General features: G+C 56.6%; 2 protein-coding genes across 5 annotated transcripts; both read left to right on the forward strand.

Moving 5' to 3' along the window:
• Positions 1 to 363: 363 nt before the first annotated feature.
• On the forward strand, positions 364 to 6,045 carry Nr1h2 (nuclear receptor subfamily 1 group H member 2). Of its 4 annotated transcripts, none has more exons than XM_085682821.2 (10): positions 364 to 523; positions 624 to 753; positions 1,691 to 1,811; positions 1,884 to 1,997; positions 2,200 to 2,490; positions 2,582 to 2,841; positions 2,922 to 3,101; positions 3,721 to 3,820; positions 5,067 to 5,275; positions 5,537 to 6,045. In XM_085682821.2, exons 3-10 carry the CDS (start codon positions 1,772 to 1,774, stop codon positions 5,681 to 5,683), a joined length of 1,341 nt encoding a protein of 446 aa, XP_085538947.2. In that variant the 5' UTR covers positions 364 to 523; positions 624 to 753; positions 1,691 to 1,771; the 3' UTR covers positions 5,684 to 6,045. The 4 variants fall into 4 exon arrangements, with proteins under 4 accessions (XP_085538947.2, XP_048294111.2, XP_048294112.2 ...); XM_048438154.3 differs by having other exon boundaries at positions 1,754 to 1,811; XM_048438155.3 differs by having other exon boundaries at positions 365 to 523; positions 1,754 to 1,811; positions 2,209 to 2,490.
• A 511-nt stretch (positions 6,046 to 6,556) lies between these two features.
• Pold1 (DNA polymerase delta 1, catalytic subunit) lies at positions 6,557 to 23,264 on the forward strand. The gene is made up of 27 exons (XM_048438160.3): positions 6,557 to 6,656; positions 12,715 to 12,899; positions 13,132 to 13,245; positions 13,602 to 13,748; positions 13,827 to 13,952; positions 14,022 to 14,190; positions 14,269 to 14,350; positions 14,431 to 14,560; positions 14,848 to 15,014; positions 15,244 to 15,348; positions 16,324 to 16,464; positions 16,558 to 16,668; positions 16,782 to 16,973; positions 17,242 to 17,330; positions 17,499 to 17,615; positions 17,858 to 17,971; positions 18,227 to 18,374; positions 20,164 to 20,259; positions 20,347 to 20,484; positions 20,971 to 21,146; positions 21,312 to 21,464; positions 21,546 to 21,648; positions 22,005 to 22,137; positions 22,209 to 22,322; positions 22,586 to 22,638; positions 22,713 to 22,810; positions 23,119 to 23,264. Exons 2-27 carry the CDS (start codon positions 12,716 to 12,718, stop codon positions 23,222 to 23,224), a joined length of 3,306 nt encoding a protein of 1,101 aa, XP_048294117.3. The 5' UTR covers positions 6,557 to 6,656; position 12,715; the 3' UTR covers positions 23,225 to 23,264.
• Positions 23,265 to 23,505: the final 241 nt, after the last annotated feature.

Genomic DNA, 23,505 nt, shown 5'->3' on the forward strand with positions numbered 1-23,505 from the left:
TTAACTTATTTAGAACCAATATGCAAGGCTGGAAGTGGATCTGCTGTCGCAACCAGAGGGAGGTGGAGGCAGGAAGATCAGAAATTCAAGGGCACTCTTGGAATACGAGACCTTGTCTCAAAAATCAAAACAAAAATAAAAACCGTGCAACACTGCTACAAAAGGAGAGAACATTAAAAGGGAAAAAGCATGCTTCATTAGTCAAGTGTGAAAAGAAACAAAAGAACTTTCCGTAACATTTTTCTGAGAATCCGCGAGGGGAACTACCGAAAAAAATAAACTTCCCGTAAGTTTGCCACTTCCGGACAGACCACTAGTTCGGTGGCGTCCGTGTGGACCGGAAGTCTGTCACCTTTCCCGGCCCGCCTATATCCGGAAGTGACGTGCAGCGGGGTTGCCGGAAGAAGTGGCGAAGTTACTTTTGCTTTGCGCTCAGCCAGCGCTGTTGCTCAGAGCTACTCCCCGGCTTCAGAAGTTACTTCCGAAGTGCTGAGGAGGAGCAACTACGGGTGCGGACACGGAGGCAAGTGTGCAGGGGGCGGCGGAGCAGGTGGGGCTGGGCAGGGTCCGCGGGCGGCCGCGGTCCCGCTCAGCGCGCGCCCGCTTCCCTCTCTCTGCCGCAGCTCCCGCTTCCCGGGGCCGTTTCCAGGGCAACGGCGTAGGAGACCCGCGCCCCACCACTTCAAGACCGCCGGTGCAGTCATGAGCCCCGCCTCCCCCTGGTGCTCGGAGAGGGGCGGGGTCTGGAGTGAGGTGGGCGTGGCTCTGCGGGGGCGGGGTGTTGTGTAGGTGAAGCCTATGATTGGTGGGTGGAGAAACAGATGGGGCGGGGCATGCTGTAGATAAAGTCTGTGATTGAAGGTTCCTGAGCAGTGGATGTTGCTCCTTGGGGCGGAGCCTGGCTCATTGGTGGGGGCTTGGACCCAGGGATATAGAGAAGGCATGGATAGGGAAAAGTGTGATTGGTGAGTAGGGGGCGAGGCTAGTGGGTGTGGCATAGCATTGGGAAATCTGATTGGTTAGCTGATAGGCGGGTCCTGAAGTTAAGTGGGTGGAGCTTGGGCGCATTTGCGTGGAGGGCATGACATAAAAGCCTATGATTGGCTTCTAGGGATTGGTATGGGCGGGACCTAGGCTGGAGCGGGCAAAACTTTTGAGTATATGGCCAATTGTGGGGATGGAATACCAAGAGTCCTGATAGGGTAAGCACAGGGGTCTGTATTGGGGTGGAGCAAAACCTTGAAGAAACCTGTAGTAGGAGGGTATGGGTTGTGGCCTGATGGGAAGGGCGCGTCAAAGTAGGATCGCTTATCACAGGAGCGCAGTGGGTGCACACAAAAGAAGAATTTGAGAATTGTTGGGCTCTCTTGGTGTTAAAGCAATGGAAACTGTCATGGGAGGTCATGATTCATAGGAGGAGGGAGCAGTGGGCTGGGCTGGAGAAGTGGGTGGGCATTGTTAAAATCAGTCAGATGTTTGTACAGGCCTAGGGCTAGCAGTGGGAGCTCAGTATAGAAGTATAAACACTGAGGTGTGGTGGCATAGCCCTGTGATGCCAGCCCTTGAGAGGCCGAGGCAGGAGTGCCAGATATCCCAAGAACCTAGAGTCATGAGTTCCAGGATTTGGGAGGTCGAGGCGGGAGATGCTGGGGAGGTTCAGCTGCCTTCAGCATGGGATCTGTCACAGCAGAGCCTTGGAGGGAGAAGCGCCTTATCATGACCTGTAACTGGCTGGGTTCCCTGTGTTCAACAGGCTGCTTCGTGACCCACCATGTCTTCCCCCACAAGTTCTCTGGATACACCGGTGCCTGGTGAGTGACCCACTTCCCTACAGGGCCGCCCCCACAGTGCTGGAGAAGCTCACTGTCCCCTCTTCCTTCTAGGGAATGGTTCTCCTCAGCCCAGTACCTCCTCGGCTTCGCCCATCATCAAGGAGGAGGGGCAGGAGACTGACGCCCCTCCAGGCTCTGAAGGGTCCAGCTCTGCCTACATCGTAGGTGAGACAGGGAGACAGGTGGGCTTTTCTTTCTGTTTCGCTTTGACTTCTCTGACTCATTCTCAGGGGGCTACCGACCTGCAGATCTTTCCCTTGGTGTTGCAGCCCTGTCCTCACCCTCACTTCCGGACCTCTCATGGCCTGTCGCTAGACTGCTTTCTGTCTTTGTCACTCTCTCTCTCATGGGCTCTGCTCACCCCAAGTCATCTTAGAGCCAGAGGATGAGCCCGAGCGTAAGCGAAAGAAGGGTCCGGCCCCGAAGATGCTGGGTCACGAGCTGTGCCGCGTGTGTGGGGACAAGGCCTCGGGCTTCCACTACAATGTACTAAGTTGTGAGGGCTGCAAAGGCTTCTTCCGGCGCAGCGTGGTCCATGGTGGAGCTGGGCGCTATGCCTGTCGGGGCAGTGGAACCTGCCAGATGGACGCCTTTATGCGGCGCAAGTGCCAGCTCTGCAGGCTGCGCAAGTGCAAGGAGGCTGGCATGCGGGAGCAGTGTGAGTGCGGGGAAGGGAAAGACGGGGGCGTTCTGAGAGGGGAGTCAGTGCGGGTGCGCTCCACCACTGAGGTTCACTCTCCGGCATGCAGGCGTGCTTTCTGAGGAGCAGATTCGAAAGAAAAAGATTCAGAAGCAGCAGCAGCAACAGCAGCCACCCGCGACTGAGCCAGCATCAAGCAGCTCAGCCCGGCCTATAGCCTCCCCTGGCACGTCCGAAGCGGGCGGCCAGGGCTCCGGGGAAGGAGAGGGCATCCAGCTGACAGCGGCGCAAGAGCTGATGATCCAGCAGTTGGTTGCTGCGCAGCTGCAGTGCAACAAGCGCTCTTTCTCCGACCAGCCCAAAGTCACGGTATTGCCTTGCTCAGCCCTGTGGGCAGGGATTTATAGGGCAGGAGAGTCCCCATGTGACCCTGGTCTCCTGTGTCCCAGCCCTGGCCCTTGGGTGCAGACCCTCAGTCCCGAGACGCTCGTCAGCAGCGCTTTGCCCACTTCACGGAGCTGGCCATCATCTCAGTCCAGGAGATTGTGGACTTTGCCAAGCAGGTGCCAGGGTTCTTACAGCTGGGCCGGGAGGACCAGATCGCCCTCCTGAAGGCATCCACCATCGAGGTAATGGCCAGGCTTTAGAACAGAGCCCAGAGCTGAATGTAGTGCAAACAGGTCTTACTTAACCCTTGTGGGATGTGGTCAGCAGGAGTGTTCAGTCCTAACAAGATAGCTGGAGCCTCCAGTGAGCCAGCTGGGGACAAAGGGGAAATGGGCTGAGGTAGAAAATAATGATGGGCAGTTAAAGAGGAAATATTCCCCCAGGACTTTTCCTTTTTGGGTGTCAGAGACAGAGTTTCACTATAGCTTTGGCCCCTGTCCTAGACCAGGCTGACCTCAAACTCACAGAGATCCACCTACCTCTGCCTCCTGAGTGCTGGTATTAAAGATGTACCACCACCATCCAGCTCCCACAGGACTTTTCAAAGGAATGGATATTTGAGCCAAATCAAGGATAGTGAGGAAGTAGTGAATGTCAGTTCAGTTCTAAGTGCTAAGAGTCCAAACGCTAGCCTATTCCTCGTGATTATGTGGGACAAGTGTCCTTGGTTGGGGCAGTGAGTGGGTGGCAGAGTGGGAGGAAGCAAAGCTAGGAATGTGGCCTGGCAGAGGGGGAGCAGGCAGTTGGTCTTAGCACATTGACTTTGGGCCAGCTGAGGAGCCTGTACCTTGTCACCACCAGATTATGTTGCTGGAGACAGCCAGACGCTACAACCACGAGACAGAGTGTATCACGTTCCTGAAGGACTTCACCTACAGCAAGGATGACTTCCATCGTGCAGGTCTGTGGAGGACACTGGCTCAAGACTGTGTTTATCAAGGCCAGGTGCATGGGGAGGGCTTTGCTCTTACCTGGTACTCTGGCAGAAATTAGGGAGAAGCACCCACTCCTAAGGCTGACTCATGCGCTCTGTCCTGGGAGCTCACCTGGCTTTCTGCTTCGGAGTAAGACATTCGGGCTGAGGATGGAGCGGCATGCTCCAGTTTGGGGCTTCCCATCATCTTTCTCAAGAACAACTCTTCCTTCTTTGGGCTCCAGCCCTTCCACTATACAACAGCATCCTAGGATTCTTCTGGTGTGAGCTTAGCAGGCCAGGTGTTGGGGAGAAAAGCATTTGCCCTAAGGGTGAAGGCCCTGTAGCCAGCCTTAAAGGAACCATTCAGAACCCCAGGCAGCCAAGCCTAGGAAGATGGGACTGCAAAGAATATTAGGCATCCATCCCACCCCAACCTTGCCACAGGCTCAGCCACTTGTGCTTAGAGCCTCACAAGGACTGGTGGTTCTCTGATACTGCATTCCCAACGTGTCTGTCCTTACTGCAGGCCAGGGCGCTGCGCCAGCCATCAGCTCCCTTTCCTCTGCTAGGACAGAATCTGACCGACCTCCTTCCTCCTGCCTTGGTCCAGCCTCTCCCAGGATCTGGTTGCCCATCAGCACAGTCCAGCATTAGCATTCACTATCTCCTGCTTGGAGCTGGGTGACCCTGGAACCTGCCCAGATGGTTCTTAGCATGTCTGACCCTGTGCAGTGGGAGCCGCTAGGGTTTTTTGTGTGTGTGTGTGTGGCTTAGCCTGCCCCCTTTTCCTCTAGTTTTGTTTTGTTCTTGGCATCTCACTGTGTAGGCTAGGGCAGCTTAGAATTTGTTACCCTTAACAGAAGGGGTGGGTTGGGTTGGGTTTTAAATCACTCTCTTCCAAAGCCTGGCACACAATAGGTACATTTAAATAATAGTTCATGAGTGAGTCATAGCATGTCTGACCCTGTGCAGTGGGAGCCACTAGGGCTTTTTTTGTGTGGCTTAGCCTGCCCCCTTTTCCTCTGCCTCCATGAGGATAGATTCTGGGACCTGAGAGGATGTGGCCTTCCAGGATATGTGGGGAGGAAGGGTGTGGATGCTGTGTAATACACACTCCCAGGTCTGTGCTGGGAGGAGCAGAAATGCCTGTTATTGGCTGTCCCTCCTTCACCATTCGAGGACCCTGGGACCTCAGCCAGGGTGTGAAGCTGATCTGGGACCACTCTTGCAGGCTTGCAGGTGGAGTTCATCAATCCCATCTTCGAGTTTTCTCGGGCCATGCGTCGGCTGGGCCTGGACGACGCGGAGTACGCCCTGCTCATTGCCATCAACATCTTCTCAGCGGACCGACCCAACGTTCAGGAGCCCAGCCGCGTGGAGGCGCTACAGCAGCCCTACGTGGAGGCTCTCCTCTCCTACACACGCATCAAGCGGCCACAGGTATGGGAGCTGCCATTCCCTAGCAGGGCAGGCTTGGTGCTGGGGCTAGGTGGTGCACGTTGGGGCATGCTGAGCCTGGGGTCTTCCTTTCTTCTTGGATCCTAGTCTCAGCTATATCTGTTACAGGGTCAGTAGAGATGTTCCAACCTCTGGGTTGGATTTGAAGTTACCTGAGCACTCTGAGGATGGGCTTTCCAGACTTAGCTGGTCTGATGGGGCAGTGCCCCCAACAGCACATACCTGCCTCCTCTCCCCCTGCAGGACCAGCTCCGCTTCCCACGAATGCTCATGAAGCTGGTGAGCCTGCGCACTCTCAGCTCCGTGCACTCGGAGCAGGTCTTTGCATTGCGACTCCAGGATAAGAAGCTGCCGCCTTTGCTGTCTGAGATCTGGGACGTGCATGAATAGGGGCCGCCATGAGTGCCCATCTTGGTGGCATCTTCTTGCAGATGGACGCTTCGCCCTTCCTCCTGGGGTGGGAGGACATAGTCATGGCCCATCCTTGAGGGACTCAGCACTGGCAGTTGCACCAGGAGGCCCCTCCCGACCCACCGAGTCTTCCAGGAGGGATGAGGGTCACAGGTCCTAGCCTCTGACCTTCCCCAGCTACCCTCCCACCCAGCTTACACCTCAGCCTACCATGCCATGCACCTTGAGTGGGGAGAGGTGAGGGCTGGTGTCTCCCCACCATTGGGAGACCACAGGTCCCCTCTTCTGCCCTTTTTATTTAATAAAAATAAAAACAAGAAATAAAGTCTGAGTACAAGTCAGCCCTTAGCCCCGTGTGAGAAGTGGAAGGGGTGGGTCACCTCCCTGCCCAGTTGACTCTTAGTCTGGGTTCAGACCACTGGCGGGGAATGGGGGACTTGGAGGGTGGACTGTGTGCACGGCTGAAGAGAGGTGGCCTTACACAGCATAATTTGAGGCACTGGAGGGCCAGAGGGCAAGGTGGATGGAGGCCCATCGGCAAGGGGAAGGTCACTTCCCAGGTTGGGGGCAGGTTTCCAAAGTTGGAGCTGAGCATCTGGCCATGAATGTCATAAACAAGCCAGGAAGGAATTTGTGGGGCAACAGAAGTTATGCAGGAACACTTAGGGAAACTGAGAAAGGGAGCCTTTTCTAGCAAAGGTAGGCCCCAGGGCAGCATCCACCGTTGCAATGTTCTTGCGTTCCTGCAGGGGGCACTCGGGAACTACAGGCTAGGCCCGCGAACTGCTTCAGGTTTCTGGGGGCGTGTCCTCGGGGTGTAGCAGCAGGAGGGGCGGGGCCATTCGCAGGAGGGCAGGGGCGGGACCAGCGGACGCACTGCTGCTCTGGGCCTGCGCGCAGAGGGGTCAGGGGTCACGGCGGCGTATTTTTGTGGCGGGAAAAGCTGATGCGGGTAAGGAAGAAGGGCAATGGGGCGCTCGGTCGGTCAGCGGAGGGCTCGAGCGAAGGGTTCGCTAAATATCTGCAGCCTCGGGCAGGGCAGGGCAGAGCTAGCTCAAGGGACGGATCCGTGGAGCTGAGGAGCCGGGGCGCGTGGGACTATCTCGGTTTGGGCTCCTCGGCGTGCCATGAGCCTGGCGTAGAAGTGCGGGAGCTGGGGGAGCTGCGGGACACTTGAACGAGAAGCAAGGCGATAGCATCAGGAAGTCCAATAAGTAGGAATGGGCGGGGCGTGGTAGCCAGTGCCTTTTATCCCTGCACTTGGGAGGCAGAGCAGAAGCAGGCAGATCTCGAGTTTAAGGCCAGTGAGTTCCAGGATAGCCAGGGCTACACAGAGAAAGCATGTCTCGAAGAAGCAATGACTCTGAACTAGAATGCCTTTCTTTTACTTAGTGCGTGTGCGCGCGCCATCTAAGGACAGCTTTGTGGAGTTGCTCTCTCATTCCACTATATGGGTTCCCCAAGATCAAACTCAGGCTGGCCAGCAAGCGCCATTATTCACTCCGCTGTCTCACCGGGCCCCATGTGATGCTTTATATAATAAAGCCAGTGATACTGGGTGGGGGCAGCCTGCTTACCTGGCCTGGTGTTTGGTGGAGTAGGTGAGACACAGTCCCAGAGCAGCGTTACTGGAGGTTCCGAGGAGGAAAAAAGGCAAGAAACTGTCAGTGTGTGAGGTGTGAGGTGTCCTGGGGGAAATGAGGAGTTGGATGGGTGATTGCGACCCACATCACAGCGTTAAGTGATGGACACACCTGCGCAGCTGGCTGATGCAGATCTGGAGAGCATCCTGAGAGTGGGTGGGTTTTGCAGTGGGGCTGTGTCCTGAGGGGAAGGCGAAAGTTGTGCCTCCAAGGTGGCTGTCATGGGAACTGGGAGTGGGAGATTGTTGAGTGTCAGCCCTCCAGGGGAGGTCCAGGAGTTCTTGGATCTGGCAGCCCTGGGAGAGGTGATTTGAAACATAAACAGTTGTTCAGCTTTTGGAGACAGGAGGATGGCACGTTCTGGGGCTGCTAGGGTAACTTAGACCTTGTCTCAAACTGAAAAAAGCAGTTGGGGATGAAGTTCAGTGATACAGCCTACCCTCCCCCGCCAGTGGTGAAACCCTGCTGAGTTACATTTCCCCAGGCTTGGATCATGGATGCCACCAGAGCCTGTGTCAGGGAGGTGTACTGAGCCACATGAGCAAAGCGGTTCATTATGACAACAGCTTCCCCTTCCCCTTGAAGGACGTGTATCTGCACTTCGCTCCTGGTGAGAAGGGGCACTCCTTATCTGTGCCACGCAGAGCCGTGCCTCTTGTTTGGAGTCAGTGGTCCTCAGCAGTGTCCAGTGGCTTCGTGTGAGCGAGCTATGTGCCTGTCTTTTCCCTCACAGACGGCTGCTGCTTCACCATCAGCAACCACTGTGGTGACCTCATCTGTCAGCTCGGCATGGGACAGTGCAGGCCACACCTGCCTGCTTCTCCTGGGACCCTGTCAGGGACATCTTTTTCTTCTATACTTTGCGGCTTGACATGGCCTTCAGCTCCTTTCCCAGATCCAGATCCTTACCTTTTAAAAATCTGATCTTGGAATCCATCATGGTGCTAAACTTGAACCCATGATCTTCCTGCCTCAACTTCTCGGGTAACTGTAGAATAATCATTTCCTTAGACATCTTTGACCTTTTTAAATATGAAACAATAGTGGAAGCAGCTGTCCCACACCTTGGTTCACCTGCTAAAGACAAAGCCTCTTTGAGAAGTCTCCTATCTCCTATGGCTTCCTCATTCCTTTATACAGCTGCATAGTACTCCATTGAATGGTACTAACGGGCTCTATTGAAACTGTCCCCCTGGGGAGGATATTTAGGTGGTTTCCAGTCCTTAGGGATTTTAAACAATGGTACCGGAAATAACCTTGTAAAAGCAGGTTCTTCATATGCCCCAACCTGTTAGGGTCAGCTCTCACATACAGAATTGCTTGCTGCCTTTAACACTTTGGGTTTTTTGTTTTGTTTTGTTTGTTTATTTTGACTGAAGTGTCAAACTGCATAGGTGTGGGGAGACACACATCTTCCAGAACATTCTTTAATACATCCTCAGACCCCATTAGTCTCCTGACTCTGGAGGCCGGCAGTCTTATGATTGGTTCTCAGGACATATTTTGCCCAAGAACCTTTTAAGATTGATTTATTTATACTTGAAGTGTTTACTTGTGTGTACGTATGTGCACAGTGTGTATGCAGCGCCTGCAGAGACCCTTGCTGCCAAATCCTCTGGTACTGGAGTTACTGACGGCTGCGAGCTGGGTGCTGGGAACTGAACCCAGGTCCTCTGCAAGAGCAGCCAGTGCTCTTGGCTGCTGAGCCGTCTCTCCAGCCCTCAAGGATTTACTTTTAAGGTTTTATTTTTAGTTGTGTGTGTTTGTGTGCAGTTCCTTTGAGGCCAAAAGAGGGTGGCAGAGCCCTGGAGCTGGTGTTAGAGACAGTTGGTGGTGCTGGGAACAGAACAAGAAGTTTTTTATTGTATTGCAATCACTCTCCCCTCCCTTGTCCCACCAGGTCCCCCTTCTGCTGTTGTACCGTCTCCTCCCACACACAGAGCAAACCTTGATTTTTATTACTTACAGAACGTTTTCTGTTCTCTCTGACTGTGGATGAGTCTTTCTATTCCTCCGGAAGGAAAGCATCCTGGTCTTTTCACAGACACGGCGCACATGGAAGGCTTGCAGGTCCTGCTGATGTGTTTGTTTTGTTCAGTCTCATAAGAACTTCAGGTCTCCTGCCAGGTGGTGGTGGCAGCAAACACCTTTAATCCCAGCTTTCAGGAAGCAGAGACAGGCAGATCTCCAAGTTCGAGGCCAGCCTGGTTCACAGAGTGAGTTCCAAGACAACCGGGGCTGCACAGGGAAATCCTGACCTAAAAAAAACAAAACAAAAGAACTTCAGATCTGAACACAAGTTCTCCTTGAAGTTGGCCTGGGTGCATGCCACACGCCCGTTTTGTTTTTCCAGCCTTGGAATGCAGGTTTGCCAGCCATCCTATCACTAGGGATTAAGGCCAGCCTTGTTTTATTACTATAGTAGGAAAGCCGGCAGTGGCGTGCCAGGTGCTGGGCCATGTTTAGTGCCCCTAAGCACCGCCACCACCCTCCTTGGTTCTTGCCTCATTCAGGAGGGGCTTCTTATGGGCGTGGGTGGCTGCCCCCCTGGCAGCCATTCATATGGGCAAATCTGTTCACCCTGCAAACCAGAGCTATGCTTAGTTGATTCATGATGAGGGACAGCCGGGATATGGTCTTGGTTGAACCAAAAGCAAAGACCACAGTAAAACCATTGACTCGGAACACACTGTGGTGGTGTTGTAGTGGGCAAAGTGGGAAGCTGTGTGCTCACAGCGAAGACCACCATGGCCAGAAACCCTGGGTTCATCGCCTGTTTGATTCTGAATTAGCTTTGGATTGTTAACTGCTGACAAGTTTCTCACTCCCCAGATCTGCTTGGGATTGTAGCCCACACTGCACAGTCTCACTGTAGGTGAGTGTGTGTGCTCAGCCCCGTTGAGTTTGTTTACTGTGTTGTATAGCGTCATCCCTGTCTAGTCTGGAATACTCCATTACCCCAAAAAGAAACCTCATTCCCACCAAGTGTCCCCTCACTGGGGACTTCTAGGCGGGGTGTTCTACCACTGAGCCATGTTCCCAGCCCTCTTTGTTTTTTTTTGTTGGGTGTATGTGTTGTTTGTTTGCTTCCTTGATTTTACAATATTTTTATTCTTTTTTGTGTATGAATATTTGTCTGCATGCAGATCTGGCTGCCACATGTGTGCCTGGTACCTGTGGAGGTCAGAAGAGGGCATCAGATCCCCTGGAACTTGAGTTATATATAGTTATAAGCTGCTGTGGGTGCCGGGAATTGAACCTTGAACCTCTGCAAGAGCAGCCAGTGCTCTTAAACACTGAGCCATCTCTCCAGCCCCTACTTGCTTCTTTTTGAGATAAGGTGTGACCGTGTAGCCCTTGATTTGCGTGGAACTCACTATGTTGACATGGTTGGAACTGAACTCATGAGATTTGCTTGCCTCTGCATCCCAAGCATTGGGATTAAATGTGAGTGCCACCACACCTGGCCCCTTTGCTATTTGTTTTGATATACAGTCATATTAAGTTGCCCAGACTGGCTTTGAGCTTGTCACCCTCTTTTTTTTTAGTGTCCTAAGTTGCTTGTGGTGGCTCTATATTACTAGGCCCAGCTAAGCCCCCAAAACTAGAACAAGAAAGACCCAAGCTGATTCACCCATTGCTATCCAAAGGTCCTGAGCAGCCTGGGACCCTCCTGTCTGCGTGGGCCTGGGCACATACCTACCTTGCAGGCCCTCAGTAGTGGAGTCTTCTGTCTAGATGTGGGGTGATCTTCAGAAGTGGACAAGGGTTTGCTTGAACCTGGGACAGCTGTCTGACCTCCCTGCTGGGTATGAATCTACTCTATGTTCCCACAATCCCTTTGTTCTAAGCCTGTCACAAGAAGAGTGTGTGTGTGTGGTCTTTCCTCTACAATAGTTTCCAGGGGCCTGAAGTAGAGTGAAGTGACTCCTGTCAACACTGCCACCCAGTGTCCCTGCACTGGCACTTTCCTGGACACTCTGGCATTCATGTGGGGTGCTCTCTGCCTCCTCAGCAGATGAGCTTGAAGCCTGCTAAGGTCGTGTCCACTGCACCCCAGAGCCTTGCTCACCGTTTCCTCTTCAGTGCTGGCTAACATCCAATCCCATCCATGTCTGCAGTCTGCTTTCCTACAGATGCCGTGGATGCCGCCGGGTTTCAGCCCATGATGGCAGATAGGGTGGCCTAGAGCCAGAGTACCTGCTAGTAACCTGCAGCCTCAGGCCAGGTTTGACCAGCCAGGCCTCACACCTTCAAAATAACTGTGCTGGCTGGGAGACTTCTAGACGACTGTCTTGGGCCACAGTTGGGAGGAGATTACTTGCTGCTGTGTGCTTCATTTGTTATACGTGCTCCTGGATTGGGGGGGGACGTGATGGGACCCCAGAGTTCTTTGATCCTTGCTCCCGGATGTTTTGAGCATCCAGGCTACTTGCTTCCTGGTGCTAGTGGTGTTCCACTTCCCCTTGCCTCCTCGGACCTGAAGGAAGCAGCCAGGTTTGATTGGACTTAGAGCTTCAGTTTGTGTTACTGCGCTGAGCTGGTTCTCACTGTGGTGAGAGAGCATGGTGGGGAGCAGAACGGCTCGCTTTGCAGGCTGGGCACTGACTGCCCTTTCAAAGGCAGGTCCCCAGAGACCGACTCCTCGGTACGGGGAGATGCCGAGTGCATAAGGTGCCTGCCGGGCAAGTGTGAAGGCCGAATTTGATCCCCAGCAGGCAGGCGAGAAACCAGTAGTGGTGTGTCTGTGACCGTGGCCCTGGGGAGGCAGAGACGGGCAGCTCCCTGGGCTCAGTGATAGCCCACCTAGGCTACTTGCAAACTCCAAGTCAGAGAGAGACCCTGTCAAAAAAGTGAGGTGGGCAGTTCCTGCAGGGTGACATCCGCATATGGACACGAGTCATTAGTGGACGCGTCCAGTGGGGAGCGAGCTGCTGTGCGGCTGCTTGTCTCCCAGCCTCACCAGTTAGGGACCAAACTTTCGTTCAGGAGTCCAGCGACTAGGGTTACTCACAGTGTGCCCTGCACCATGTAGGGGGTTGGAGCTGGCAGGGACTTGCAGGGCTGTATGTTTGGGGGCACTATATTTGACCACTGTGGAATCCGGAGAAGGGTCAGGGTTCTGTGAGGGTGAAGTTACTGCAGATTGTACCATGTTTGGGTTTGGTCATGGTGATTGCCTGAGTAGGTGAGAGTGTGGGCTCAGGAGGATGAGGGGAGGGTGGAGATGGTTGAGGGATGGCCGTCACTGTGCCAGCTGTTAGTGAAGGTCATCCAGCGTGGGGAGTTCCTGGGCCTCTGGGTGCGCAGCACGAGTGGGAAGTGAAGTTCTCCTTAGATCCTCATCGAACCCCAACTTGGCCACAGGATGGATTTTAAGCGGAAACAAGGACCAGGCCCTGGGGTGCCCCCAAAGCGGGCTCGTGGGGGCCTCTGGGATGAGGATGAACCATCGCAGTTTGAGAACTTGGCCATGCTGGAGGAGACAGAGGATGAGAATCTGCAGGAGGCAGAGGAGGAGCTGCAGCTGCCCCCAGACGGCGCTCTGGACGGTAGGTCCCCACCTCCTGATGTAGAGATGTGGAGAGATAGCGGCAGCCTGTTTTCCTCGGGGCTCCAGCTGCTGTCCAGCTCATTCTCTCCCGTGTCCAGGCTGCCCTTCCTGTTGAGCGATTTCAGTTCTCAGCTCCCAGTCGCCCCACCACCTCTCCCCACCTTCCTCTGTGAGCAGAGAGTGGCTGCCTCTCGGGGGAGACCCACCATGGAGCCTCTTTCTCTTCCCAGGGCAGTTTTCCCCTGGAGACACCGACCCGCGCTGGCTGCGGCCTACCCTGCGCGCCCTCGACCCCAGCACGGAGCCTCTCATCTTCCAGCAGCTAGAGATCGACCACTATGTGGGTGAGCTGGCGGTGGGGCAGAGTCTGTGCACAGTCCTCAGAACCATGTGGTGAAAGGAGAGAACCAACTCCCAAACGTGTCTTCTGATTCCACATCTGCTGTGGCTCATGCATGTCCCTACTCATAGGATACACGCTGCTCAGTGGTGGAGCCCTGCCTAGAGTCCCCCAGTGAGGGGCTGGGGTGTGGCTCAGTAGAGGGCCTGTTCTATCTCCAGCTCCACAGGGTGAGGACAGACACACAGTTGGCTTTCACTGTAATGCAAGCTTTGCCTCTGTGGGTAAAGGGCATCAGGAAGGACTTTGAAGGGTGATGGACCTCAGGACCTGAGAGGTATTCTGTGACCACTCCCCCAGGCTCAGCGGTGCCACTTCAAGGAGGGCCCCCCAAATCCCATAATTCCGTGCCCATACTGCGGGCCTTTGGGGTCACCGACGAGGGCTTCTCCGTCTGCTGCCATATCCACGGCTTTGCACCGTACTTCTACACCCCTGCACCTCCTGGTGAGTGTCCCTGACCTGTGGGGCTTGTTCCTAGACCCCAGAAACCCTCTTGCTCTTCTGACTGGCCTTCCACACCAGGTTTCGGGGCCGAGCACCTGAGTGACCTGCAGCGAGAGCTGAACACAGCCATCAGCCGGGACCAGCGTGGTGGGAAGGAGCTCTCGGGGCCAGCAGTGCTGGCCATAGAGCTGTGCTCCCGCGAGAGTGAGTGTGGCTTGGGGACCAGTGGGATGGTGGGGAGCCCAGGTGGGTGCCAACCTCCTTTCTCTGCAGGCATGTTTGGATACCATGGTCAGGGCCCCTCGCCATTTCTCCGTATCACCCTGGCGCTTCCCCGCCTTGTGGCACCAGCCCGCCGCCTCCTGGAACAGGGTATCCGTGTGCCAGGCCTGGGGACCCCAAGCTTTGCACCCTATGAGGCCAACGTGGACTTCGAGATCCGGTGTGTTCTGTCTTCCCCTGCCCCCCTCCTCCCCAAGCACCCGGGTGGCCTTGCCTGCTGACCCCACCACTTCTCCAGGTTCATGGTGGATGCTGACATTGTGGGCTGCAACTGGTTGGAGCTCCCAGCTGGGAAGTATGTTCTGAGGGCAGAGAAGAAGGTAAAGGACTTCCTGGGGCAGGGGCGGAGAACCCCGGACTCCCTGCCAGTGTTGCTGCCCACCGTGTGCCTTTCCCCCAGGCTACCCTGTGTCAGCTGGAGGTGGATGTGCTGTGGTCAGATGTGATCAGTCACCCACCAGAAGGGCAGTGGCAGCGCATTGCACCCCTGCGCGTGCTTAGCTTTGACATCGAGTGTGCTGGCCGCAAAGGTCTGTCTCCAGAGCCTGGGCTACGCCCCTCTGGGCATCAGTGATGCTCCAGGCCCTGTGGAGGGAGGAGTGGGTAGAAGGAATGCTCCCTACAGGGACAGCTCCAGGTGCAAATTGGCCCAGGTGGGTGTCCCACCCGTCTGACTGAACAGGGAGCTGGGAGAGGCGCGAGCAGATGTGGAACAGAGTGAGAGAACTGGGGTGTGTGGAGCATCAGCCATTCAGTGGGGCTGCCCACGGGGCAAGGGAGGTGGAGGACTGAGGCCCTGTATACCTCATCTCTGCAGGCATCTTCCCTGAGCCAGAACGTGACCCTGTGATCCAGATCTGTTCCCTGGGGCTGCGCTGGGGTGAGCCAGAGCCATTCTTGCGCCTGGCACTCACGCTGCGACCCTGCGCCCCCATCCTGGGTGCCAAAGTGCAGAGCTATGAGCGGGAAGAAGATCTGCTCCAGGTGGCTCCTCCCTCCTCAGACACCCGTTCACCCTGTGTCCCCAACTGAGCCAGGGACCCTTCTGCATAGTGACACCATGTCCTTGGGGTTGGGGGCTATGTGCTTTCTGCTAAATATTTTCCTGAGTTCCGTGATACTTTCACAAGTGCTAAGGTTGTCTTGAACATTCTGGAAATGAGGGTATCTGAGGCAGTAGACAGCCTGGTTGACACTCTGTGCTCCCCCACAGGCCTGGGCCACCTTCATCCTCGCCATGGACCCCGACGTGATCACCGGCTACAACATTCAGAACTTTGACCTCCCATACCTCATCTCTAGGGCACAAACCCTGAAGGTGAGGAAGCTGGGAGCCTCCCAGATCTTTCCCTGGGGCCGTCCTTGTGCTGGACATCTCTACCCGTGGCTGTCACCAGCCACTCGGGCTTGCTGGGCTGGCCTTTGCTCTGGAGTCCCAGGTGTAACCTACTCCAGAGCAAAGGAGGCAGAAGTCTGTTTACTTCCGAGAAGCCAGCCCTCCACACCTAAATGGCCATCATCACTGCCATCGTGGCTGGGCCTTGCTTTAGAATTCACTGGCAATGCATGGGGGAAGATGAAGGCTTGGAAGAGGAAAGCAGGTGTTTGTCTTGGTGGGTAGCAAAGGCTGGGTGCTGTAGAAAGGGCATGAGCTTTGTTCGTGCCAGCCACTGATCAGCTGCACACTGGAAGCTGCAGAGGTGACCCTCTGGGTGTCAAGGCGTGGGGTGATGCCGTTTGACCCTTCCTTAAGGACCAGCTCTGTTGCAAGTGGGGTCACAGGTGATACACAGGGGAAGTCAGCATCTTTGGGCTTCAGTTCAGCTCCACATAGGCTATCCAGGTCATTTTCCTGCTTTCTGCATCTGTAGCGAGTTTGGTGATGAACAGGCTGAGTAGACCTTGCTGCCCAGCTGCATGGAGATGCTAGCCTTCATGTCCTGGGTGCCTTGCCCTTGGCCCCTCTTCCCCCTGACTCCCTCTGTCAGTTTGTACCCCAGCTCCTGAAGGCACCCCTGTGGGTTTTCAGAACCTTCCCACATGTCTTCCCTCTGTTCCCCCCCCCCCCCCCCCAGGTACAGTCCTTGTCAGTACCTGTCTCCAGTGTCACCGGTCTCTCAGCCTTCCCGGGGCTATAGCTCTCAGCCCTGTCGCTGGTCTCCACTTCATCCCCCTCAAGCAAACTCTGCCCTCGGCTGCCATACTCCAGCCCCAGGAGTGCCCTGGTGGTTCCGTGGTCATGTGGCCAGGTTCAGAGTGAGGGAGACCAGCTCTGCCCACTGTCCCTCTCCAGGTGGACCGCTTTGCCTTCCTGGGCCGTGTGACTGGTCTCCGCTCCAACATTCGAGACTCCTCCTTCCAATCAAGGCAGGTGGGCCGGCGGGAGAGTAAGGTGGTCAGCATGGTGGGCCGAGTTCAGATGGACATGCTGCAGGTATGCAGGAAGCCACCCGCCTAACACTCAGTCCCCAGGCCCCATCCCACCCATCCCACAGCTCTGAGCCCTGCCCCACCCCGACCTGCCCAGGTGCTGCTGCGGGAATACAAGCTCCGCTCCTACACACTCAATGCTGTGAGCTTCCACTTCCTGGGTGAGCAGAAGGAGGATGTGCAGCACAGCATCATCACCGACCTGCAGGTGCTACCACCCCCACCCCAAGATCCTCCGGGTCCCTCCTTACCGTGCCCGAGCCCTGCCCGAGCCCTGCCCGAGCCCTGCCTGAGCCCTGCCCCCCGCATGCCTATCCGCAGAACGGGAATGAGCAGACGCGCCGCCGCCTGGCGGTGTACTGCCTGAAGGATGCCTACCTGCCGCTTAGGCTGCTCGAGCGCCTTATGGTGCTGGTGAACAATGTGGAAATGGCGCGTGTCACAGGTGTGCCCCTGGGGTACCTGCTCAGCCGAGGCCAACAGGTCAAGGTCGTGTCTCAACTGCTGCGCCAGGTGGGTGGCTGCGCCAGGTGGGTGGCTGTGCCTGGTGGACCACATCCACCATACACACACGCACACACCGTTCCTGGGACCTGGATACCCAACCCCCACCCGCCGCCCCTGCCACATCCACCATACACACACGCACACACCGTTCCTGGGACCTGGATACCCAGCCCCCACCCGCTGCCCCTGCCACATCCACCATACACACACGCACACACCATTCCTGGGACCTGGATACTCACCAACACCCCCGCCGCCCCTGCCCCTTCTCCAGGCCATGCGCCAGGGGCTCCTGATGCCTGTGGTGAAGACTGAGGGTGGTGAGGACTACACGGGAGCCACTGTCATTGAACCCCTTAAAGGGTGAGGACGCTGCTGGGCATGGTGGGACACACGAATGTCATCCAAGCACTTCAGAGGAGTTCAAGGCCAGCCTGGGCTCCTTGACATTCTGTATATAAAAAGTTTTAAAAGGTAAGGGCCCAAGGGTAGGGGCAGGATGGGGGCTGACTTCCCCAAATCCTTCCTCAGGTACTATGACGTGCCCATTGCCACGCTGGACTTTTCCTCTCTATACCCATCCATCATGATGGCCCATAACCTGTGCTACACCACACTGCTACGGCCCGGGGCTGCCCAGAAGTTGGGGTATGCTGCCTTCATCCAGGATGTCCCCCAAACCACCCTGGGCCCTGTTTCACATCTTGATACATCAGGCCCAGAAGTAACAGTCCAGGGAAAAGGAGACCTGGGAATCAAGGACTTGAGCTAGGCCATGGATGTGGGCTAATGGAGAGGCTGACCTGGGCAGGCTCGAGGGAAGAGGTGGTCTGGGGGATGCTGGAGCGAGCAGGCCTGAGGCCCAGTCTCTGTGCCTCTCTCTTTCCCAGCCTTAAACCAGATGAATTCATCAGGACACCCACTGGGGATGAGTTTGTGAAGTCCTCTGTGCGGAAGGGCCTCCTGCCCCAGATCCTGGAGAACCTGCTGAGTGCCCGCAAGAGGTGGGCTCTGGAGCCACTGCCCTGGCTTGGTGCTTAGACCCCCGGATGACCTGTGCAGATCTGCAGCTGCAGCTGCAGGAAATGAGGCTCTTTCCCAGGCAGCACCCTTTGCCGGCTGGGCCTCCGTCCTGGGCAGCGCACAGCACACCCTGCTGTTTGGACCCTTTTCAGTTTGGCACCTAACCAGTGTCCATGCCTGGTGCCTCCCTGAGACCCATGGTCCCCTTAAACAGCCTTTATCCTGCCTTCACCTAGGGCCAAGGCTGAGCTGGCTCAGGAGACGGACCCCTTGCGGCGCCAGGTCTTGGATGGACGGCAGCTGGCACTGAAAGTGAGCGCCAACTCTGTATATGGCTTCACTGGTGCCCAGGTGGGCAAGCTGCCATGTCTGGAGATCTCCCAGGTGAGCCTTTGGGGTGCTAATGGGTGACTAGGTTTCTGCTGGCCTACATTTCGAGGTCAGTTGGGGCAGAGGGTGTCCCAGTATGGCAGGAGCCGCAGGTGTCAGGCACCCTCTGCTTCCTGATGTAGGGTCACCAGAGACCAGAGCACCTGTCCTTGGCATTCCTTGCGCATGTCCTAGTGGGACAGGGACCCTAGTCCCAGAGTTCTGCCAATGGGTCAGCTGAGATGGGTACTTGGGATACTGGGTTTCTGGACACCCCTACCCCAGCGGCTACCCCTCTGTTCACCCCTTCCACAACCCTGGGAAGAGGAAGGGGAAGAGCGACCCAGTGGCACAACCAGGCTGGATTTGCTGGGTTACTTGATGAGTGTACATGGTCTGACTGACCCTGCTGTAGGCTGACGGTGCTGCCGTGTGTGGTCTGACTGACCCTGCTGTAGGCCCTCGGTGCTCCCGTGTGTGTTCTGACTGACCCTGCTGTAGGCCCTCGGTGCTGCCGTGTGTGGTCTGACTGACCCTGCTATAGGCCTGTGGTCTGACTGACCCTGCTGTAGGCCCTCGGTGCTCCCGTGTGTGGTCTGACTGACCCTGCTGTAGGCCCTCGGTGCTCCCGTGTGTGGTCTGACTAACCCTGCTGTAGGCCTGTGGTCTGACTGACCTTGCTGTAGGCTGTGGTCTGACTGACCCTGCTGTAGGCCCGCGGTCTGACTGACCCTGTTGTAGGCCTGTGGTCTGACTGACCTTGCTGTAGGCTGTGGTCTGACTGAGCCTGCTGTAGGCCCGCGGTCTGACTGACCCTGCTGTAGGCCTGTGGTCTGACTGACCCTGCTGTAGGCCCTCGGTGCTGCCGTGTGTGGTCTGACTGACCCTGCTGTGGGCCTGTGGTCTGACTGACCTTGCTGTAGGCTGTGGTCTGACTGACCTTGCTGTAGGCTGTGGTCTGACTGACCCTGCTGTAGGCCCGCGGTCTGACTGACCCTGCTGTAGGCCTACGTTGTTACTACTCAGTCAGGTCACAGGCCCGGTACTCTGCTCTCTCAGTGGTGAGCAGTGACATCTCAGGAATATTTAGGTAGGGAATATCCAGAGCAGGTGACAGGATTTCCACGGGATGGGTTCAGAGGTCACAGAGGCCGTGACTGACAGAAGCTGCTGTCTACTCCAGCTCCCTGATCCCAGCTTCAAACCAGGGTCCCTGTTAACTCCCCTTGTGAGCATAGACCTCTGGTGTGGCTCCTTAGGCCACGGGAGTCCTGATAGTCTGTCTTCTCTCCTGGCCTCTGTGATGGGATAACAAACTACTGAGTCATCCAGAACAAAATAAGGAAAAAGTGCATGGAGCAGGTGGACAAGACAAGTCAGCTGTGGACTTCTGAGATGTCCCCATGACCACGTGAAACCCAGACAGTCGGAGCATTCTGCCCGTCCACACGCCAGTACCCACCAGCCTCATCCTCGTTTGTGAAGAGAGACAGATCAGGATGTGGTGGTGTGGGCTTGTATTCAGTGGTAGAGCTCCTGCCTAAAATCCTCCAGTGAGGAGCTGGGTGTGGCCCAGAGCCTCTGCTTACTCTACATGAGACCCTGGCTCCATTCCCAGACCAGGAGGTGGGAATGGCTCCTTGTCCTGTGAGAATGTGCATACCCTGGAGAAACCGTCTCCTGTCTCATAGACTTAGGATACCTGGTCCGTGACGCTTGGAAGTGGCCGAGGTGTGTCCAAACCGAGCTGGGTCCCCTGTGCGCTGTTTTGGGTCTTCACCCTTTCTGGCTCTGCTCCTAACAGAGTGTCACTGGCTTCGGGCGGCAGATGATTGAGAAAACCAAGCAGCTGGTGGAGTCCAAGTACACCGTAGACAATGGCTACGGAGCCGACGCCAAGGTCAGGGTCTGGGCACAGCCGGCTGCTCTCCAGGGTCCTTGGACTGCCTACGTGACAGGAACATGCCTCTTACATGTACCCCGGCAGGTGGTCTACGGCGACACTGACTCTGTGATGTGCCGATTTGGTGTCTCCTCTGTGGCTGAGGCAATGTCTCTGGGTCGGGAGGCTGCCGGCTGGGTATCAAGTCACTTCCCGTCACCTATCCAGCTGGAGTTTGAGAAGGTGCGTGTGCCCTGCCTCAGCTCAGTGCAGACAGTGGGGTCTCGGCAGTCAGTCTTTTTTCACTGTGTGCCTACAGAGCTGATGCTGCAGGTATGGGAGTCTTGCAGTGCTCTGGGTTCTGAGACTGAGGCCTCCCTTGCACAGACCTGTGGTGTGCGTGGGTCCTGCGGTGCTGCTCAAACACGCACCCCTGGCTGCTCCCGTGCTTGGGTCTGGGGCCATCTTAGCTCTGGACTCACTCGGCTGTCTCCTCTCATGGCTTTGAGACTTCGCTATGTCGCCTACCTGGGTTTCATGATTTAGGGGCCAGCTCTAGGCCTATGGCATGATGTCTAGTGAGGGTCCTAGGGTGCTGGGGGGTATCGGGCCTCCTAGGGTTCATTTCACCAAGGGCAAGGGCCTTCCTTGCCCGTCCTGCTTCTGATGGGTCTTGGGATTGGAGGTGAGGGAAAGTGCTCAGGGTCACCACCCTTGGGTCCCTTCTAGGTTTACTTTCCATACCTGCTCATCAGCAAGAAGCGCTATGCTGGCCTGCTTTTCTCCTCTCAGCCTGATACCCATGACAGAATGGACTGCAAGGGCCTGGAGGCTGTGCGCAGGGACAACTGTCCCCTGGTGGCCAACCTTGTTACATCCTCGCTACGCAGAATCCTCGTGGACCGGTGTGTGTGTGTGTGTGTGTGTGTGTGTGTGTGTGTCCCACCTAAACCAAGAAACCAACCTGCCTCAGACCCATGGGCCCAGCAGCCTACCCTGGGGATAGAGGTGTCTTGCTGTGACGGTGAGGCAGTGGTGAATTAGACTGGTGACACTGTCCATCGTCTCAGGGACCCTGATGGTGCAGTGGCCCATGCCAAAGATGTCATCTCGGACCTGCTGTGCAACCGCATAGACATCTCCCAGCTGGTCATCACCAAGGAGCTGACCCGTGCAGCAGCAGACTACGCGGGCAAACAGGCCCACGTGGAACTGGCTGAGAGGTGGGGCAGTCACACAGCCTTCTGCAGCTGGGGCCATTCAGCCCTCCCCAAACCTCACCCACCTCCCTCCCCTATCCGCAGGATGAGGAAGCGTGACCCCGGCAGCGCACCCAGCTTGGGTGACCGAGTCCCCTATGTGATCATTGGTGCTGCCAAAGGCGTGGCTGCCTACATGAAGTCGGAGGTCAGGCCCACCTGGGCTGTGCCCCTCCCAGAATCTCACTTCTGCTTTCCTTTGGGCGGTCGAGCCCCTGGGCCTGACCGTAGTGCCTCCTTGTACAGAGTTGGCTGCTGTGCCATCTCCGCCCCTCCCCGCTCTGGGTGCCAGCACCTCTGTTTGCTTTTATCTTCTCAAGCCACCCAGTGAACAGTGACCTGATTCTCAGCCTGTGACTTCTGACCCCTGCACCCCGTCCATGACCCTTCCTTCTCACGCGGGGAAGCTGATTCTTAGTGACCTCCCGGGCCAGAGCCATCACACCCCGAGGGTATTGTCCATAGCTCCACCCTGGCCCACTGGTAACCGCAGCCTGCCCACAGGACCCCCTGTTTGTGCTGGAGCACAGCCTGCCCATCGACACGCAGTACTACCTGGAGCAGCAGCTGGCCAAGCCGCTGCTGCGCATCTTTGAGCCCATTCTGGGCGAGGGCCGTGCGGAAGCCGTGCTGCTCCGTAAGTGGGACCCCGAGGAGGGGTGTGGGCGAGAAAGGGGCAGGGCAAGACTGTCAGCTCCTCTCCTATAGGTGGTGACCACACACGCTGCAAAACTGTGCTCACCAGCAAGGTTGGTGGCCTCCTGGCCTTTACCAAGCGTCGCAACTGTTGCATTGGCTGTCGCTCTGTGATCAACCATCAAGGTGAGACCCAAGACAGCGTTCCTACACCCACTGGTGGGGCTCTGCCACAGGATCCATTCTGCCTGCACTCCAGCGAAGGGTCCTCGCCCGCTCCGGGTTTCCCCAGGGGAGTTTTCCCCACACACTCAGGCCCTTGTTCTCTAGCCTCTGGGGACTTTCAGAAGCCGGGATGGGCAGCGGGTGGAGAAGAGCAGAGATGCAGGGATGGAGCTAGGGCCTGGCTCAGTCCCAGCACCCTGTGCCGATACCCACCCCTCCCCCAGGAGCTGTGTGTGAGTTCTGTCAGCCACGGGAGTCAGAGCTCTACCAGAAGGAGGTGAGTGAGGTAGGGGCTGGAGCTGGGGCAGGCCTGGTCCCCACAACCCTGCTCAGCCCGCTGTGTGTCCTTAGGTGTCACACCTGAATGCCCTGGAGGAACGCTTCTCGCGCCTCTGGACGCAGTGCCAGCGTTGCCAGGGCAGCTTGCATGAGGATGTGATCTGTACCAGGTGCACCCTCCCCCACTTGCTACCAGACTCCTGACCCAGCGGGGAGACCTCACTGAAGAGTGGGCAGGGTCTGCCTGGGCTAGGCGCCTGCACAGCCTCCCCTAGGGTGGGGCCGGGCTTTCCCCAGGGAACGGGCGGGTGGGGCGCGTTCCCACGCCAGGTGACAGCTGATATACGGCTGGCTACCTCTCGGGGCACTGCTGTTATCGGCTTCCCTGTGCCCGCTAAGCAAACAGCCCCCTCCCCTGGGTGGGCAGCAGGTAGAGGCCAAAGTCCTGGGAACGGCCCCTGACCACCACCCTTTGCAGCCGCGACTGTCCCATCTTCTACATGCGCAAGAAGGTACGCAAGGACCTGGAGGACCAGGAGCGACTGCTGCAGCGCTTTGGACCTCCGGGCCCTGAGGCCTGGTGACCCGACAAGGGGCAGAGAATAAAGTTCAGACTTTTTGCTACTGGCTGTGTGTTGTCTCGGGGAACAGGTTGGGTTTCATGGGGCCTCGGTACCTCTACCTGTGCCCACACAGGGCTGGCATCTCTGTTTCCCTTCTGAAAACCTGAGTAAGATCCCACCGCTCTGCTTTGCTCCTCCTCGTCGGGCTGGTGGTCACCCAGCTGGCACCGGGTGCTGTCCTGTTTCCTTCAGGCCTGGGGTAGCTCTTGGCACACAGACTTCCACACCTCGGGGCAGCAAGG

This window comes from Myodes glareolus, chromosome 24 (assembly GCF_982192425.1).
Source record: "Myodes glareolus chromosome 24, mMyoGla1.1, whole genome shotgun sequence".
NCBI lineage: Eukaryota > Metazoa > Chordata > Mammalia > Rodentia > Cricetidae > Myodes > Myodes glareolus.